This window comes from Schistocerca piceifrons, chromosome X (genome assembly GCF_021461385.2).
Source record: "Schistocerca piceifrons isolate TAMUIC-IGC-003096 chromosome X, iqSchPice1.1, whole genome shotgun sequence".
In the NCBI taxonomy this organism is placed as follows: Eukaryota; Metazoa; Arthropoda; class Insecta; order Orthoptera; family Acrididae; genus Schistocerca; species Schistocerca piceifrons.
In genome coordinates, this window is record NC_060149.1 from 718,100,478 (window position 1) to 718,119,705 (window position 19,228).

The window sequence follows — 19,228 nt, forward strand, 5'->3', positions numbered from 1 at the left end:
ATGTTTACTAAATTAATTTTTAGCCATTTCCACTTAACATGATTTTTCATGTGCACCTGCTTTAATTCCTGGAAAATCTTCTTTACTTAAGTTCGAAAAGTGCCTGAAATATAGCGTTTAAAGGTGTAAATCAGGCTTCTGATTTTTAAAATTATTTGGGGGTGAGGGCGGACCCACTCCATATTTTCTATGTGATTACCGATAGCGTCTTCTCTAGGTTGACAGCTATGTAATTATGAAGTCAGAACTGGTGGTCTATAGGGTGCGAGTCATTAAGATGCGGATGAAATTTACAGTTTTGTGTTAAGCAGTGTGTGGGCAGTCAAAAATATTGTCTATATTGCTAAGCTAACCTAATTATCTTTCGTCAGATGCTGCGACTGCCCAGAATGCTACTCAGTTATTGCAGCAGAGTTAGTATGTGGCACAACAGCTATCACAGCCTTTCAAAGGGGGAGCAACTTGAAGTGTGCTACACATATGTAAATTAAATATAAATATTTAAATTTAATGTGCCAGGATTTTACATGTGAAGTTCCCTGTGTTTATAATTTCAAAATATAAAACTCTCTCAAAATATCAGAACTTGTGGCAATATATTGTAGTAGAAGTAAAGAAATGTGCCTTCTTTTTCAGGTGCAGGTGGAGCACATTTACCAGAAACTGTGGAATGTGGGGTCTGTGGTGCTGTTAGATTTTATCGATTTGTAAAACAGGCCCGCAAATTTGGAATATTCAGTTGTGAGTCATGTCGAAAGTTCATTTCTAAGATGATCAAGAGACAGTCCTCTCTGAAAGGAAGTTCATCACCTTTGGAATGTCACAAAGGCAAAGGTAAACCAGTGAATAATTTATAAAATTTAAATAATAATAATAATAATAATAATAATAATAATAATAAGTCTTAATGCAACCAGAATTGTTATTTCATGTTGCCCTGGGACAGTTTCTGTTTCTAACTAGTACAGTATGTAATTGTTATCAGTTTGTTTCATTATATGTTAGATTTCTTAGTACTGTCATGTGTTTAGATAACCATATTGTGTTTCCATTCTTTTGCCATCATTGTTGGCTGTAATGCCATGATGAGGATTGTAGTTTTGTTGTGTTTATTCCAAGGAAGGTTTAAACGTGCATAAAATTGCTTCTCGACCTTCAGAGATAGACTCGACTGTTTTAGAAGAAATAAATGCTAGAATTCAGTCTTTTAGCCATTTGTTAATCATTTTAGGATGTGTCTTGGTTTACACTCTCATTCACTAGTTTTCAGAAGACTAAAATGAAAATACTTGCAAAAAATAGTTACTTAGAAGATTGGCTTGTTATTGGATAGGAGCAGGACACTGAAATCTTTTAAGAGGATTTGATAGAACCACTACAGATAAAATTGAAATGAAAATCTTAAATCTCTAGAGCTGAAAGTAGTTGGGAAAAACTCTTGGAAGTTGCTCATTCACCATCCAAGATACCTGTGATGTAACTGACGCTGAAATGTGATTGCTTGTTTATTTATTTTTTAACTATATCATGGAACAACTTTTCAGATTACAAATAATATTTCTTAAACAAAAGAAAGTTAGTCAGGAAGATTTGTAGCCCTAGTGTGTGAATTCCCTGTAGGATGGTGTTGAAGAGTAAGAATTCCAACATTTTCACACCACTTTATCACATTGACTCATTCAAAACTTGCAGCATTCACTCTGTGAACATAAGACAGGAAAGCCTTCTGAACTGGTATAATATTTCTTTAATCATTGTAGAGGAAGATTTGTACTATTATGTGGGTTTAGTTTTCAGAGGGCTTCCCCTTACAGTTCATATGGAATACTACACCGATACATAATTGCAATTTTGTACTCATCTAGGTACGCTGCCGTCATATACGTCATATAAGGACATTATTTTATTGTATTGTGAAACCAAAGACACAGCTGTGTCTGATTATATTGTTTATTTCAATAGATGTATTTTGATCTGGTTGCCATCTTCAGGTTATATTAGCTGGTCTTGATATCTGTATGACTAATAAAATAGTGTGTCAGCAACTGAGACGTTGATGTCGTGTGGATATCAAGACCATCTGATACAACCTGAAGATGGCAATCGCATGAAAATAGGCCTATCGTAATAAACAATATAATCAGAGCAATGTCTTTAGTCTCACAACATAATATAATTATTGCCATTCACATTAATACACTAATCCTGATGCGTAGGAAAGGAATGCATGGCTTTATTATAGAAACTCTTTGGGTGCCGATGGATCCAGTTTTCCATGGTGTTCTGCACTTTTCACAGGTGAACCTCTGACCTTTGAGAATTTGTTTTAAGGGGCCAAAGACATGTGACTCACATGAGGAGATATTACGGCTGTAAGGAAGGTGTTCGAGAACCTAAAATTTTTGGAGGAGGTCGAGGGTCTTCTTGGCCTACGTGACCTAACGTTGTCCTTGAGAAGCAGTATCCCATTCGAGAGCTTGCCCCTGCATGTGTTCTTGATAACCTGTTTGTGCTTCAGCAATTTGTTTCCATACTATTCAGTGTTAAATGTTGCACCCTGTGGTAGCCAGTTGATGAGTAGAGATCATTCTTCACTAAAAAGAAACTGAGCATCGTTTTTCTGGCCTTAGTGACAGAGTGGCCTTTTTTTTTTTTTGGGACAAGGGGAGTCAGGATGCCGCCACTCTGTGCTCATCCATTTGGAGGCTGGGTCAGAATGGCGATACTACATTTTGTCATATACCACAATGCCAGCAGTGAAATCTGTTCCTCGCTCCACGTGTCTCAGCAGATGGGTCAGGTAAACGTCAGTTCTCATGATATTCTAATTCTCTGAAAGATGCTTGGGAACCCACTGTGCACAAACTCAATGAACCTTCTTGTGTTTATGTGCTTATCAACATTTCAACAGCAAAGTGTCATGTAGTGTTCTGATGATTTGTACGTATGAGCTCCTCCACAGCCAAAATCGTGGCACTGGTGGTGACAACACATGCCTGCCCTGGGTGTTGTAGGTCCTGGATGTTTATACGTTGCGTTTCATAAAGCTGACATCACTGGAATATTGTGCAACCCACGAGACACTGCTTTCCACACATCTATTTTATCCTGTAATAAATTTGTGAGGCATGCTTTCCTTCTGCACAAAGAAATTGGATAACCTGTCTTTGTGCTGATTGGGAGGAATCTGTTGTGCAACAAACTGTGGAAACACCTCTCCAGAAATGAAGAAATTGCTGCAAAACCGTTAGTTCTGTTCGTGCAAACTGGGACTACCAGTACCCAGTCTCTCAACACACACATTCACCCACTGGAGTTACATGGTCTCCTTTTCAGTTGGGCATAACTTATAAATTGAATGTTAATGCTGTTTTTGTTCTTTGAATCACAACACAAGCAGCACATGTTTATACACTTACTTCTTTTGAATTTACTCATCAGATGATATTTGCTGTGTTCTGTTACATGAACCACTGTTCAGTATAAATATTTGCGGTATTAAAAAAAGTCATGATTGGGCACAGTTGCTGTATGAACTTCTTTATTGAAATGCTGCGAATTTTGCCCAACAGCATACCATTCTCAGGTGTTAAGAATGACATTAATTTCAGGTCATACATCCAAACATGATCATTTGTATTAAAATCGCCGTTTTCCATTACTGTATAAAAATTATAAAATGTAGGAAAGCAGCAGGGTTAAACATGAGGTGCGTTATGTTGTCAACGCAAAGCACAAGACCGGAATCTCCAGTTTGTGTTACCATGTGATGATGAGCCAAGCGTAAAATGGAGAGAGCTAAAGAAACAAAGATAGTTGCGGTAATATGCAATATCTCTTTCCAAAAGTGTATTGGAGCTGCTAGACAATGCATACCAATAACTGTAATAACTGTTCGGCTTGAAAATGTTGATTAGTGTATACGTTTTTAAGTTTGTGTTCATATTGGTGGCGTCTAACACACTTACTTTTAATTACATTTTACTACCCTTCTGTCTTCTCAATTTGGATCCAGAAGTTACGTTCATAGATCGCTGTGTATGGCATACAGGCAGTAACTTTAGACAACTGACCTTGCTACTACATTCCAACAATGGTGGCTATGAAGGAATATTTTGGAACTGTGTTTTTGCATTGCTGCTTGTAATGTAACACAACACTTAAGTTTTCGCATTTGTAACTTAATATTAAAAGTAACTATTTAAAAAGTACTGGCATATTTCATAATATTTATCTTATCATTAATACAGTGCATTACTAATAAATGGACTACATCAATTATCCAGTTTTGGAGTTCTATTGAAATATACTTGTTCAGGTGGAGGTACACATGTTTGTTTGGTGCAATAATCATTTTGTTTTTGTTTATATATGGGTTTGAAAATGAATCAGATTTAAATTACTAAATTCATAGATGTAAAGCTTATGTAAAATGTGTGCTTATGATAAACATTTCCAAGTCATTTGGCTTTTGAATACCAGTAAGCATAAAGAGGATGTTGGAATAAAATTCATGAAAAGTGCTCCTGTTCAAAAATTGATTGGTGGATTTTCTAATAATAGTTCTCGTAGTTCCCTTTCAAACTCTGTGGAGCCTTTTTGTGTAAAGGTGGTACATTCTGTTGTTTGAATCAAATAAATATGTATTGCAAATTAATAGAAAAGTGTACATAGTGCAATGATCTAGATGACTCCATTAAATGCTAAAACTGTATGAAGCAAGTCTATTATCTTACTATCAAAGATATCCAAGGTAAAACAATTTTTGTGTTATGTGATGAAATATAAGACAAAAATGGACAGTCCATGGCAGTTATTGTGACTACAACCATAAAAAAGAGTGAACTGTCAACACATCATCTCATTACAAGTAAGAAGTTGTATACAACTAAAAGCTTTACTGTATCCTCATTTTTTATTAACTATGTGAATTCACTATGGGTAATTTCTGGTGCTGTGAATTACCTAATGGAATCTAATACCACACTTAAATGTATATTTCCAAATGTAACGGATTTTATGTGCTGGAAATTATTGCTGCAAGTTTTCAGCATTTTGGAAGTTTAGTATCTTCTGTAAATCAGGTTTTGTGTTTGTGACAACACTTAAGTTGAAGTAAGCTTTTATATTAATAGCACTTGATTTTCCGCTGCCACCAGAACTGATTACATTACATTAAAGCTTATGGTTGCAGAAAGTGGTATAGTTTACAAATCATTTGGAAACTGTTAGGGTGTTGTAAACTCATTTTATTCTCAACTTCCAGGCTCAATTCAAATTGCCAATAATATGCTGAAACATGTGGGAATATATGCTACTGTTTCATATATGTCCACTGATGCCTTCCTTCTTTTAGAGGCCACATATTCTACTCTTTGTGATTTATTAATTAGACTCAAAGCCATCATCTGTAAACTGAATTCTACCCAAGGAAGAATTGATGATTTAGTAATGAAGAAGTATGAAAACTTACGTTCAGAGGACCAGATTGGAAATAAATTTGTGTTTATGAAGAAATTTTGAGGAACAAACCTCCAGTAGTGAAGGAAGTAGCTCCTTTGTACATGTGCTTAACATCCTGTGAGGCAGGGTAAAAATGTTTTTATCGTTACGAAATAATTGTACAACACAGTAGGAGAGAATTTTCCTTGGAACACTTCAATATTTAGGGATACGATCTGCAGCAGAAGAGGAATGAAAAAATAAATGTGAGTAAAGTATTTTCATACAATTTTAAGATAATGATAATATTTTTATTACATGTTTTGTAGATTTTTTGTGTGCAACTAAATCATGCACTGCACAATATTCTTTTAATGCGGAAATTGTTCTGTTTCATTATGAGCAATTTACCAGAATAATTATATTAGTACATAAACTCTGGTCCCCACTTGACTCATTCTGTGACTATATACCGTTGATCAAAAAAATACATGTATTTTGCTTCCAGTTAGTCATCTTGAATTTTTGCATGATATTTACATAGAAAAACAGAAGCAGCCTTGCAGATTAGTCTGCAAAATAGTTTCATTATTTTGTAGCAATTTGTGTTGTTAATAATGGCATACTTCCTCAGAAATCCCTTGTTTGTGACTAGTAAATTCTTCAGTGATGTTACAGTGACGATACTTGGGAAATACACAGTTTCCTTACTATACTTCGACCCCTCCAAAATCTTAACCCCACAAATGCCAAACACAAATGTTCTTTAATCTTTCACAGTTCACAGAATTATTGCTTACTGATACACATCCATATAAGCTTAAATATTACTAACTTCACTATTGTCAACATGACATTATGTGAGATGCAACATTACTGTGAAAAGAAAGTAAGGCCTTCGTCAGAAATGGACAACACACACACACACACACACACACACACACACACACACACACACACACTGCACAAATGCAACTCATGCACATGACTGCAGTCTCGGGCAACTGAAGCCACACTCTGAGCAGCAGCACCAGTGCATGATGGGAGTGGCGACTGGGTTGGAGTAAGGAGGAAGCTGTGGCAGGGAGGGGAACTGATATAGTAGGGTACGGGTGGCAAACAGTGAAGTGCTGCTGGGGAGTGCACAGGGATGAGGTGGAGAGAGAGTAGGACAGCTATGTGCAGTCGGGAGGTTAGACAGAGGGCAGGGGAGAGGTGGGGGAGGGGGGTTAGTGAAAAAGGGGAAAGGTAAAAAGACTGGCTGTGATAGTGGAATGAGGGCTGTGTAGTGCTGGAATGGGAACCGGGAAGGGCCTGGATGGTTGCGGACAATGATTAACAATGGTTGATATGTTGCCGGAAAAGTTCCCACCTGCCCAATTCAGAGAAGCTGGTGTTGGTGGCACAGATTGTGAAGCACTCACTGAAATGAAGGATTTCATGTTTGGCAGCGTGCTCAGCAACAGGTTGGTTCACTTGTTTCTTGGCCACAGTTTGTTTGTGGCCATTCACGTGGACAGACAGCTTGTTGGTTGTCATGACCACATACAATGCAGTCCAGTGGTTTCAACATAGATTGTAGATCACATGGCTGTGTTCCACAGGTAGCCCTGCCTTTGATGGGTATGTGATGTTTGTGACTGGGATGGAGTAGGTCATGGTGGGAGTATGTATGGGACAGATTACACGGGGAACGAGCCATGAGCCCATGAGGTAAGGGTTTGGGAGCAGGGGTTGTGTGGGTTATGTACGAGTATATTATGTAGGTTCAGTGGACGGTGAAAAACCACTGCGGGAGGGGTGGGAAGGGTAGTGGGCAGAACATTTCTCATTTCAGGGCACAGCAAGAGGTAGTCAAAACCCTGACGGAGAATGTAATTCGGTTGCTCCAGCCCTGGGTGCTACTGAGTTATGAGGGGAATGCTCCTCTGTGGCCGGAAGGTGGGACTTAGGAAGGTGGTGGGAGACTGGAAAAATAAGGAATGGGAGATTGTTTTTGGTACAAGGTTGGGAGGATAATTACCAGTGTTCATTGCATCTGCAGTGATGAGCAGTCCCTTTTGAAATATACCAAGGGTCAAACTGAAGCCTTCGCAGACCATAATTATCCTCCCAACCTGGTACCAAAACAGATCTCCCTTTCCTTATCTTTCCAATTTACCACCACCTCCCAAAGTCCCACCTTCCGGCCACAGAGGAGCACTCCCCTCATAATTCAGTACCACCCAGGGCTGGAGCAACTGAATTACATTCTCCGTCAGTGTTTCGACTGCCTCTTGTCATGCCCTGAAATGAGAAATGTCCTGCCCACTGTCCTACCCACTGTCCTTCCCATCCCTCCCACAGTGGTATTTCGCTATTCACCGAACCTACACAATATACTCATCCGTCCCCCACACAACCCCTGCTCCCAACCCCTTACCTCATGGCTCATGCCCTGTAGTAGACCTAGATGCAAGACCTGTCCCATACGTCCTCCCACCACCACCACCACCACCACCACCTACTGCAGTTTGGTCACGAACATCACCTATCCCATCAACGGCAGGGCTACCTTTGAAAACTAATCATGTGATCTACTAGCTAAGGTGCAACCACTGTGGTGCATTCTATGTGGGCATGACACCCAACAAGCTGTCTGTCCGCATGAATGGCCATCAACAAACTGTGGCCAAGAAACAAGTGGACTACCCTGTTGCTGAGCACACTGCCAAACACATCCTACATTTCAATGACTTCTTCACAGCTTGTGCCATATGGATCCTTCCCACCAACACCAGCTTTTCTAAACTGCACAATTTGGAATTTTCCCTGCAATATATCCCCTATTCCTGTAACCCTCCTGGCCTCAACTTTCGTTAGTCATTGTCCTCACCCATCCAGCCCCTTCTCTGTTCCCATTCCAGCACTACACAGCCCTCATTCCATCATTGCACCCAGTCATTTTACTTTCCTCCTTTTCCACTATCCCATCTCCCTCCTTCCCCATCTCTCCCCTGCCCTCTGTCTAACCTCCTGACTGCACATAGCTGCCCTACCCTCTCTCCACCTTGTCCCTGCGAGCTACCCATCCTGCCACCCCTACCCTACTATCTCTCCCCTCCCTGCCCCAGCCTCCCTCTTACCCCCACCCAGTCGCAACTCCCATCATGCACTGGTGCTGCTGCTCGCAGTGTGGCTTCAGTTGCCTAAGACTGCAGTCGTGTGTTTGTGAGTTGCGTTTGTGTGAGTGAGTGAGTGAGTGAGTGAGTGAGTTTAATCATCATGGAACACTCTTGACGCTCTTAATCATTAACATGATGCTTGACATGTTACCCATTAGACTTTGCTGATAATTTCTGTGGCACAGTCTTTCTGACCAGACAAACCTGTCAAATCCTACAGCTCTTGTCTGAATTTTCTCTGTCTCTTCTGCTAGAGAAAATAGGCTAGTATCACAAACTTACGAACAACATGCAAGAATCAGTTGGATGTGAAGTTTGTAGGTGACTTCCTTTGTGAATAAATTACACTTCTTTACTATTCTTCTAATGAATCTCTATCCGGGCTCTACCTTCTCTGTCACATTTGTTACTTTGGGCACATTACATTACACCTAAGAAATTCTCTGTGCAGCCCAACAGTAATTCTTGTTCCTTGTTGAAGATATCATTGAAAGTCGGACGGGTAGCCTTCAGTCTTCAGTAACACTTACAATCGTCCTCCCTCCCTCCACTCCCCTCCTCTCTTTTGCCCTGTCTTTAGATGAGGCACAGAAAATTAGCCACATAACCTGTTCCACATGTCCTGCTCTAATAGCGATCACCACACATCGTTATATCACATCCATAAATAGATACACAGTGCAGTAATGTGTGACCTTTTTTTGTACATTTTTAATATAACCACATTTACTGATGTGCAGTTAAAACTTTTACTTGTATTCCTACTGCAGCTGTGTACATGTATTGTTAAGGGGTAAAAGTGAGCACGAGCGCCGCCCCCCCCCCCCCCCCCAAAAAAAAAAAAACCACACACACACACACACACACACACACACACACACACACACACACGGGGGGGGGGGGGAGAGAGAGAGAGAGAGAGAGAGAGAGAGACCAGAATTATATTAATTAATACTTTTGTTTTCATTTGTGAGATGGTTGCACATTTGATGACAGTTGATTTGATACTGCTATAGAATTAAATTAAATTCATTAGTTTTTATTTTCAGGAATGTGTTCTGTCCCGCCAATTGTCAGAAGCCAACAGTGGAAAGCTGGTCGTGGTACACTGGTCAGGTGTAACTACAAAGCTCGTTGCCCTGCTTGTTGGTTGAAAATGTGTCTGAGGTCTTTCAAGATGCCTGAGGACATCCGTGGGAGGCTGCAGTCTCTTCTACCACATGCAATGCAGGATAGCTTGGAAACTATTTCTGGTCAGCTGCTGTTGAATCCAGAGGAAACTGCATTACCAGTTGCAGAAAGAAGAAGTGAATCAGACTACAGCAGCAAAAGACTTAGGAGAAGACTGAAACTGCAACATAAACAAACATTGAGACTGCTCAGAAAGGATGATAATGGCAAGCAAAATGGAAATACTAAATTGAACACTTCAGTTACACATTCGAGAAACAGTATTAGAGTTTCAAAATTCCTTAGAAGGGCAGCAAGTGGCTTAAACCATACGGAAGGTAAAATATGAGATTTTGATTAGTGCCTGCGCATAACTGAGCTAACTACTTTCTGCACGCTTTTTCTTTGCCATTTCCAGAGGGGTATGGAGGAAGCAACTCGAATACCATTGGTAACCGGAATAATAAACTCGTATTGTGCTACTGTCAACGAAAATTGAACCTGCAGAACTAATGAAAATGTAATGTTTCTCACAATTGAAACTGAATCTGCTTTACCTAGGAGGACTGAAACCTGTGCTGACAAGGAACTGTGTTGCTGTTCAATTTTTCCAAAAATTTCTTGAAATGTGCTGGAATGGAAGATACATGGCATTTGAAGAAGGTCTTGTGACTTTTACTGGTATACCTTTTGGTTTGGTTGGAGAGGTGGCAGCCATGCTATTTGCTCGAAATAGAGGGCCTAGAGGCAAAGAAAAAGTTAGCGGACAGTATAATTTAGATGACTCCAGTGCTTAGGTCATCATCGTGCCAGTATGAACGTCTTTCTTTCCTGCTATTCCCATCATTTATTCGTAACTTAAGGAACCTTAACTTGTAATGCATCAGTCTCATATTTTATCATTTTCCATTCATTCCCACTCAGAAATTTATTTCGAGGCACACTGTTAATAAATGTGATATGTGTAACATTTACAAACCAGTTTTTTCGCCATTTTGCAGTAGTATCCATTGGCTTTTTTTCTATCAGATTTGTCCTGTTGCACAAATGAAGGGCACTACGTATGTTATCTACTTGACCATGAAAATAAATCCTCATGATTGAAACCCCTCCCAGCTTTTTCCAGGAAATTTCATTTCATTCCTCCACCCTACCCACCACCCCATTTCCATGCCTCACATGTTTGAATGTAATTTCCTTGGTCATTTTATCAGCAGGAAATTGTTGTGTTTACAGAGTTATCTTCAGGTTCAGGGGGAACTGAGTTTAGGATATACATTTGTGCCAGCCTACAATTTTCACCATTTGTTATGTAGGAAAATTTTTGTGAACCAAGAACACACCATTTCACTTAAATGGCCATCATTGTGCTCTCCTCGGTTACTCCATTAGTCACTGACTTTTGTAATAGAATACCAAGAGCAGACTATTTACTACATATAGCAAAGGGATGGCCGAGAATTTTGCATGTGTGCAATGCTCTTACATGCCTGCTGAGCTCTGTTGCCTGGCTAAACACTTACCCCACTAACAGGCCATACTGTGTGAATTGGAGGGGGCGGGAAACTGCGAACGTACCGCGTGCTGTGCAGTTGGATAATGAACACTGAATGGTTTGCATGCAGCATGGTTTCATATTTCTCAGCAACATAGATCACAAACAAAACCAATGATTGTAATATTGTGTCCCATTTGCAACGTCATGGAGGCAAGGAAACGCTTCCCAAAGAAAACAATTTAGAACTACTGGACAGTTATAATGTAAAACAGTTTGCCTTTGATAGGCAACGTAATTCCCATTTAAATCAGTTCCATCTGCACATGTGGAGGGGTGCTTTCAACTGAAATGGCAAATGGTCTTGAAACAGCTCAACAACAGATGTAAGATTGGCAGTGTCTGCAAAACATGTAGAAAACTAGCATTGTAATTATTTCATTGCCACAATGAATTCTTCAAAATTCTGTTTTCTTTAGCACTAGTGAACGTGGCAAATGGATTGTTTTTTTTTGTCCCTTCCATAGTGCAATTTGTTTTTTAAATGCATCCCATCAGATCGCAAGTAAACTGTTTCCCGCCTTGCAGTGACTGAACTGTGGCCAGTATGTTGTCAAGTTGATTTAAAATGTAAGACTTGCAGTTCATTCTGGATCTTGTAATTGTTGTTCCTGCTATCGTTTCTCCTTCAGAATTTTAACACTAGCGGGTTTTAAAGCCAAAAATCATTCCAGGCATGTCCCTTGACTTAACTAACTTACTTCACAGGTATATATAGTCTCCATACACTTCGTTCAGTGCTATCAAAAACTGTTACAACTGATAGTGTAATAACGCATACAGCTTCAGAAAATGTACTATTCCTACCACAGATTTCATCAGGTGCTCCATGTCTGCAAATTTAGTGCAGATTGCTTGTTGGTATACATAACAATGAATCATGTACAAATTTTCTGTTGATCTTTGTAATTTTTTGTTCTTTCATTGTCAACTAAATCTTTAAATTCTTTGTGTGTGGTGGTGCTATGCCGTTCCATAGCAAATTTCTGGTACCATCGATTATGTGACTACATGATAAATAGTGACAATTCTCATTCTTCTCTTTGGGGGCTACCATTCATTTTAAAGATTTGTGATGATAGATTGCTGGAATGCCTAATTTTGTACAAACAGCCACTGGACCTGTGAAACTCCTTTGTAACATAAATAAATCGCAAAGGATAAACAGTGCTGACATTCTGCTGAACTAAAGAAAACGGTGTCGGCCAAAAAATACTGCATTGCACTGCTAAATGAAATATCGCGCCAATCCCTGTACTTCCCAGAAAGACTGAGCAAAGCTGAGGTGTACAGAGGAAATGCATGCGGACCGCATATGTGCAGCCATACAGTTTTGCACACTGTGGCCGACTCTAATATAATGCAACTTGCAATCGTCTGTCTGTCCCTTGAGCCTAAGTTTTCCGGTTCACTCTGTTTCTGTGATAAGGATCATTATTTGACTTAAAGATTATTCTGCTGAGGCTTGTTATGTAACTGACTACAAATTTTCTTTAGAATGTATCTCTATTTTCTCCTAGCACATCAAAATAGATGCTGACATACTTCCTACTCAAGTGGTCAACATTTTCTGCACCTACAGGGATGATGTAACTGTCACAAATTCTCTTTTTTGAACAGTTTGTTGCAAAATTAATCCACAGTTGGTGAAGTTTTATAGCGAGCTTCCTGTTCCCTTTTCAACAGTTAAGAAATGGGAAGTTGAACTGTGACTGTACTTCTTTTGGTGAATTTCCACACAAAGAACATTTTTGCTGTGCAACAATGGATGAAAAAAGAAGTGCAGAAGAAGAGAATCACCAATAAAAGGTGTATGAGACAGCTGATGTACTATTCCACTATGCACCTGAAAAGAGAGAGTATAATAAATTTTACATAAAACACTTTTTTTTGCAGTATGGATTTTGCATTTGTTAGATGCTGATCAGAAGTAAGTGTGAAATTAATTTACCAGAAGCCTTTTGGAACATTTTAAAATGGATCCAAATTATTTGTGTGTGGATTACTTACTGTTGGTGAGGTGTGGGTCCATCGCCTAACACAAGAAATGAAACAGCAGTCCAAAAGCTGTGGTTTCGAAGCTTGTAGCCCTACTCTAAAACAGGTGAAGGCAATGCATTTGCAAGAAATATTGTGTAAAACAGATGCTTCTAATTGAGTAACTTGCAAGAAGGGAAATTGTGTGGATTGAAAAGATGATATTCATCTTTCATTATCACAATGAGTAAACTTAGAGATTTGAAATGTAAATTATTGGAACATCCATCTTGTCCACTAAATTTGTTAATGTTTGACTGCCACCTATTTACTCATCTGAAGGGATTGTTGTTGTTGTGGTCTTCAGTCCTGAGACTGGTTTGATGCAGCTCTTCATGCTACTCTATCCATGCTACTCTATCCTGTGCAAGCTTCTTCATCTCCCAATACGTACTGCAGCCTACATCCTTCTGAATCTGCTTAGTGTATTCGTCTCTTGGTCTCCCTCTACGATTTTTACCCTCCACGCTGCCCTCCAATGCTAAATTGGTGATCCCTTGATGCCTCAGAACATGTCCTACCAACCGATCCCTTCTTCTAGTCAAGTTGTGCCACAAACTTCTCTTCTCCCCAATTCTATTCAATACCTCCTCATTAGTTACGTGATCTACCCATCTAATCTTCAGCATTCTTCTGCAGCACCACATTTCGAAAGCTTCTATTCTCTTCTTGTCCAAACTATTTATCGTCCATGTTTCACTTCTATACATGGCTACACGCCATACAAATACTTTCAGAAACGACTTCCTGACATTTAAATCTATACTCGATGTTAACAAATTTCTCTTCTTCAGAAACGCTTTCCTTGCCATTGCCAGTCTACATTTTATATCCTCTCTACTTTGACCATCATCAGTTACTTTGCTCCCTAAATAGCAAAACTCCTTTACTACTTTAAGTGTCTCATTTCCTAATCTAATTCCCTCAGCATCGCCCGACTTAATTCGACTACATTCCATTATCCTCGTTTTGCTTTTGTTGATGTTCATCTTATATCCTCCCTTCAAGACACTGTCCATTCTGTTCAACTGCCCTTCCAAGTCCTTTGCTGTCTCTGACAGAATTACAATGTCATCGGCGAACCTTAACGTTTTTATTTCTTCTCCATGGATTTTAATACCTACTCTGAATTTTTCTTTTGTTTCCTTTACTGCTTGCTCAATATACAGATTGAATAACATCGGGGAGAGGCTACAACCCTGTCTCACTCCCTTCCCAACCATTGCTTCCCTTTCATGTCCCTCGACTCTTATAACTGCCATCTGCTTTCTGTACAAATTGTATATAGCATTTCGCTCCCTATATTTTACCCCTGCCACCTTCAGAATTTGAAAGAGATTATTCCAGTCAACATTGTCAAAAGCTTTCTCCAAGTCTACAAATGCTAGAAATGTAGGTTTGCCTTTTCTTAATCTAGCTTCTAAGTTAAGTCGTAGGGTCAGTATTGCCTCATGTGTTCCCATATTTCTACGGAATCCAAACTGATCTTCCGCGAGGTCGGCTCCTACCAGTTTTTCCATTCGTCTGTACAGAATTCACGTTAGTGTTTTGCAGCTGTGACTTATTAAACTGACAGTTCGGTAATTTTCACATCTGTCAACACCTGCTTTCTTTGGGATTGGATTTATTATATTCTTCTTGACGTCTGAGGGTATTTCGCCTGTCTCATACATTTTGCTCACCAGATGGTAGAGTTTTGTCAGCTGTCAGTAGTTGTAATGGAATGTTGTCTACTTCCGCGGCCTTGTTTCGACTTAGGTCTTTCAGTGCTCTATCAAATGCTTCACGCAGTATCATATCGCCCATTTCATCTTCATCTACATCCTCTTCCGTTTCCATAATATTGTTCTCAAGAACATCGCCCTTGTATAGTCCCTCTATATACTCCTTCCACCTTTCTGCTTTCCCTTCTTTGCTTAGAACTGGGTTTCCATCTGAGCCCTTGATATTCATACAAGTGGTTCTCTTTTCTCCAAAGGTCTCTTTAATTTTCCTGTAGGCAGTATCTATCTTACCCCTAGTGAGGTAAGCCTCTACATCCTTACATTTGCCCTCTAGCCATGCCTGCTTAGCCATTTTGCACTTCCTGTCAATCTCATTTTTGAGACGTTTGCATTCCTTTTTTGCCTGCTTCATTTACTGCATTTTTATATTTTCTCCTTTCATCAATTAAATTCAGTATTTTTTCTGTCACCCAAGGATTTCTACTAGCCCTTGTATTTTACCTACTTGATCCTCTGCTGCCTTCACCACTTCATCCCTCAAAGCTATCCATTCTTCTTCTACTGTATTTCTTTCCCCCATTCTTGTCAATTGTTCCTTTATGCTCTTCCTGAAACTCTCTACAACCTCTGGTTCTTTCAGTTTATCCGGGTCCCATCTCCTCAAATTCCCACCTTTTTGCAGTTTCTTCAGTTTTAATCTACAGTTCATAACCAATAGATTGTGGTCAGAGTCCACATCTGCCCCTGGAAATGTCTTATAATTTAAAACCTGGTTCGTAAATCTTTGTCTTACCATTATATAATCTATCTGATATCTTCTAGTATCTGAAGGGATTAGTGGCTGGAAAACATTTTGAGTAGATATTTTCCAGCTTTAGATGAGAGTTTACCAAACAGTCCAGAATACAAAAAAGTTGGGATCTACTTGCTGTGAAAAACAGGACAAAATGCATGGTGTGTGTGTGTGTGTGTGTGTGTGTGTGTGTGTGTGTGTGTGTGAGAGAGAGAGAGAGAGAGAGAGAGAGAGAGAGAGAGAGAGAGAGAGAGAGAGGGGGGGGGGTAGGTTTATTTTCTTGCCGCATTTCTGTAGATACAGAGTGCTGCTCTGTCTTTGCTGCGAGACTAATCTCCATTGTCACTGATACTGAAATGCAGAAACTTGGTATACATCCTTATTGCAACTTCATTGTCTCCTGTGGTATCAGATTTTTTGACAAAATGAGAATTAACAGTCTTAGCCCAAGAAATAGTAGTCAAAATAACGTGTAGTATCAGTTGCCTACATTGGACTGCAGTTGATAATTTAGACACATTAGGAACTGCATCATTCACTTAGAGAACACACGATGGAAAACATATTCCAACTTGGGTAACATCTCCGTAACCGTTGTACAGAAAGGAATGCCATGTTCTGCAGATTCCATTTTCAATAGTCTTCCCACAGAAGTGAAGAAGAATTTCGGTGATAAACTCCAGGTTTTTCAAATCTAAATTAATAATCTGTCTCTTATGCTGTGTGTTTATGTAGTGACTTATTCCGTGACTTAATAGCTTTGGTTCATGTCATTTTCTGTAATCAGAGGAGTGCACAAGAAAAAGTTTAAATGGCTGCTCAAGCTTAGAACTGCTTTTGTCATTGTCAGTAACTGACAGTAGTAACTGAAGATGATATGTCTTGGTGTATATGTAACACCAGACTGCATTGTGTTGTGGTATATTAAACCAAGGAATTTATATATGCGACCAGAGATTGCCGTACCTGCGGTGCATAGGTACTTCTTGATAAGCTAATCCCAGTGCATTGATATGTAGGACAAGATTTTTATCACATTGAACATAATTGTATGACTTTCACAACATTGACAAAATACGTGTAGAATGAGCAATGTAACTTTTATAGCTCTCACTGCGAATGTTAGAACTCTGAGAGACCCTTAGACCTAAACATGCATTATATCAAGTATAGCAGAGCTTTTATCTCCTTGAGTGGTTGAAAGCTGGGTTGATGCCATTGTCTACCTAGAAAACTGGCTATTGGAGTGGGTACAGCCTCGCAGAAAGGGAGGAGAGTTACAAGCAAATCATCTTATTATGGTTGAACAGGTACATATTTTCCTTTCTTAGGGATCCCTACATTAATATATTGTTGTTCAACACATCCCTTCCTTTGAAACATGTTCTTTGAGTGTATGTTGCTCCAATCCTGGTTGGTATTGTAGCTCTATGTATTTGAAACCTTTCTCTTCTGGGCTGGCTGATGAAGATCTGCATGCTGATATAGAAGGGTGTTTCACAATTCATGTTACACACTTGTGGAGATTGTGTAGGGGACTTAGTAGATCAAGTTCTATATAGGAACCTGTGTCTGGAAATGGCTCGTTCCCGTACAAGGAAAACAAGATTTACAGATTTCACTGTTATTTTCTGTGATTTCACAAATGTTATTTGATATGACGACCACGAAGTTCAGTGCACACAGAGTATCTGTGAAGTAAGTTTGCATAAACTCTGTGCACCGTGTGTGTGATTAATCGCTTCTGCTGCAGCTATGATCTGTGCAACCAGATCTTCCTCTGAGTGGCCAGAGGTCTGATAAAGAAGACTCTTCATGTGACTCCACAAAACAAAATCCAAAGGGTTAAATCTGGAATCTTGGTGGCTGAGTTTTTGATCCACCTCGACCAATCCACCTGTCCTCATAGACTACGTTCAGATGGTTTTGGATGCTCACTGCAAAATGAACTGCCACACCATCGCCCTGGAACCACAATATGTGCTGATTGTTCACTGACACACCTCCCAAAAACTCCGCCAGTACTTTTTACAGAAATATGAAGTACCTGGCACCCTATAGGTGGGGAGGAAGGATATACAGCCAAACCCCACAACCATCGCAGATACCTGCCCAGAATTGATGCTGGAGGTGTGCTGAAATATTTGTACACACATTGCTTTGGGGATTTCTTGATCCAAAATATGGCTGTTTTGAGTGTTCAAAATACATTACCTGTTAAAATGTGCTTTATCAGTGAACAAAATTCACCTCAGAAACTGAGAAAAATCCACACAATGGTGTAATAACCAAGTACAGAAGTTGACACATGGCACAAAATATGCCGGGAGCATGGTGTTTACCTTCTGAGGGTGATATGCATGGAATTGCTGTTCATGCAGAACACAGAACACAGAAGACAGACGAGTAAGGCACATGCAATGGTTCGAGTACTTGTTGTTGCGATCTCTTCAACTTGATGAAGCACAGCACTTCCTCTTCCAGTAAAACAGTGGCACCTTCTTGGAGTACCACAGTTTGCTGTATCGCTTGTGCATTTGCGACTTCTCCACAGTCATTGTTTTACTCTGGCAAACACGGGATGGGGTGGAGTCACACGATTTGGAAAGTACTTGGGGTACAGACGTTGAGCTTCTATTCCATTGCAGAGTGTTTCATTGTAAATTTATAACATGTTGCATTCTGTGAACATGTACATGGGTGTCCTGTTACTGCAGTACTAGTCACTGTAATATCTATTGATGGACCACCAGGAAGCATGAAAACAAGGGAGATGGAAATAGAGGACACAACATCATGTCATCGTACCATTCATGAATGTGGGTAACCTACCATAACAGGCAAACTGTGTAAGAAACTTCTAGCGTGCGACTGAGTAGCTTATTTTCCTAGTAATATACAACCGAACTGTTTCCAGACATGTGTTCCTATATAAAACTTGACCTACTGAGTCCACTCTACAACCTCTGGAAGTATGTATCACGAATTGTGAAATACCCATGTGTCAGTGTACACTAGATTGTTGTGTATAGAGTGGCTGAATTGCCTAGCTGATTCACATGTCTAGAAGTGGTAACTTCCCTTTCCTTTTCATCTCAAATACAAACTTCACATTATGGGCCGTACTGTGCACATGTTTGATAAACTGCCGAATAGTTTTGATGCCACACAGCCAAGTCACAGTCATGTCACTGTAATAAAATTGGGTAACTCCTGTAGACAGAGAAGAACCTGTAGTTATTACGTACAGGTGGTCATCAAAGTATTGTGAAACATGTTGAAAGTCTTGAGAGGATAGTGGCCAGCTAACAGCCTCAGAACACATTTTACAAGCAGTTTTGAG

At 39.7% G+C, this 19,228-nt stretch overlaps 1 protein-coding gene across 1 annotated transcript in view; it reads left to right on the top strand.

The window, feature by feature from the left end:
• Positions 1-19,228, top strand: part of LOC124722671 (histone-lysine N-methyltransferase trithorax-like) — a 226,929-nt gene that overhangs the window by 24,510 nt on the left and 183,191 nt on the right. The window contains exons 3-4 of the mRNA XM_047247815.1: positions 637-834; positions 9,656-10,114. Of these exons, the coding sequence (XP_047103771.1) occupies positions 637-834; positions 9,656-10,114 (657 nt within the window). The remainder of the gene's footprint in view (positions 1-636; positions 835-9,655; positions 10,115-19,228) is intronic.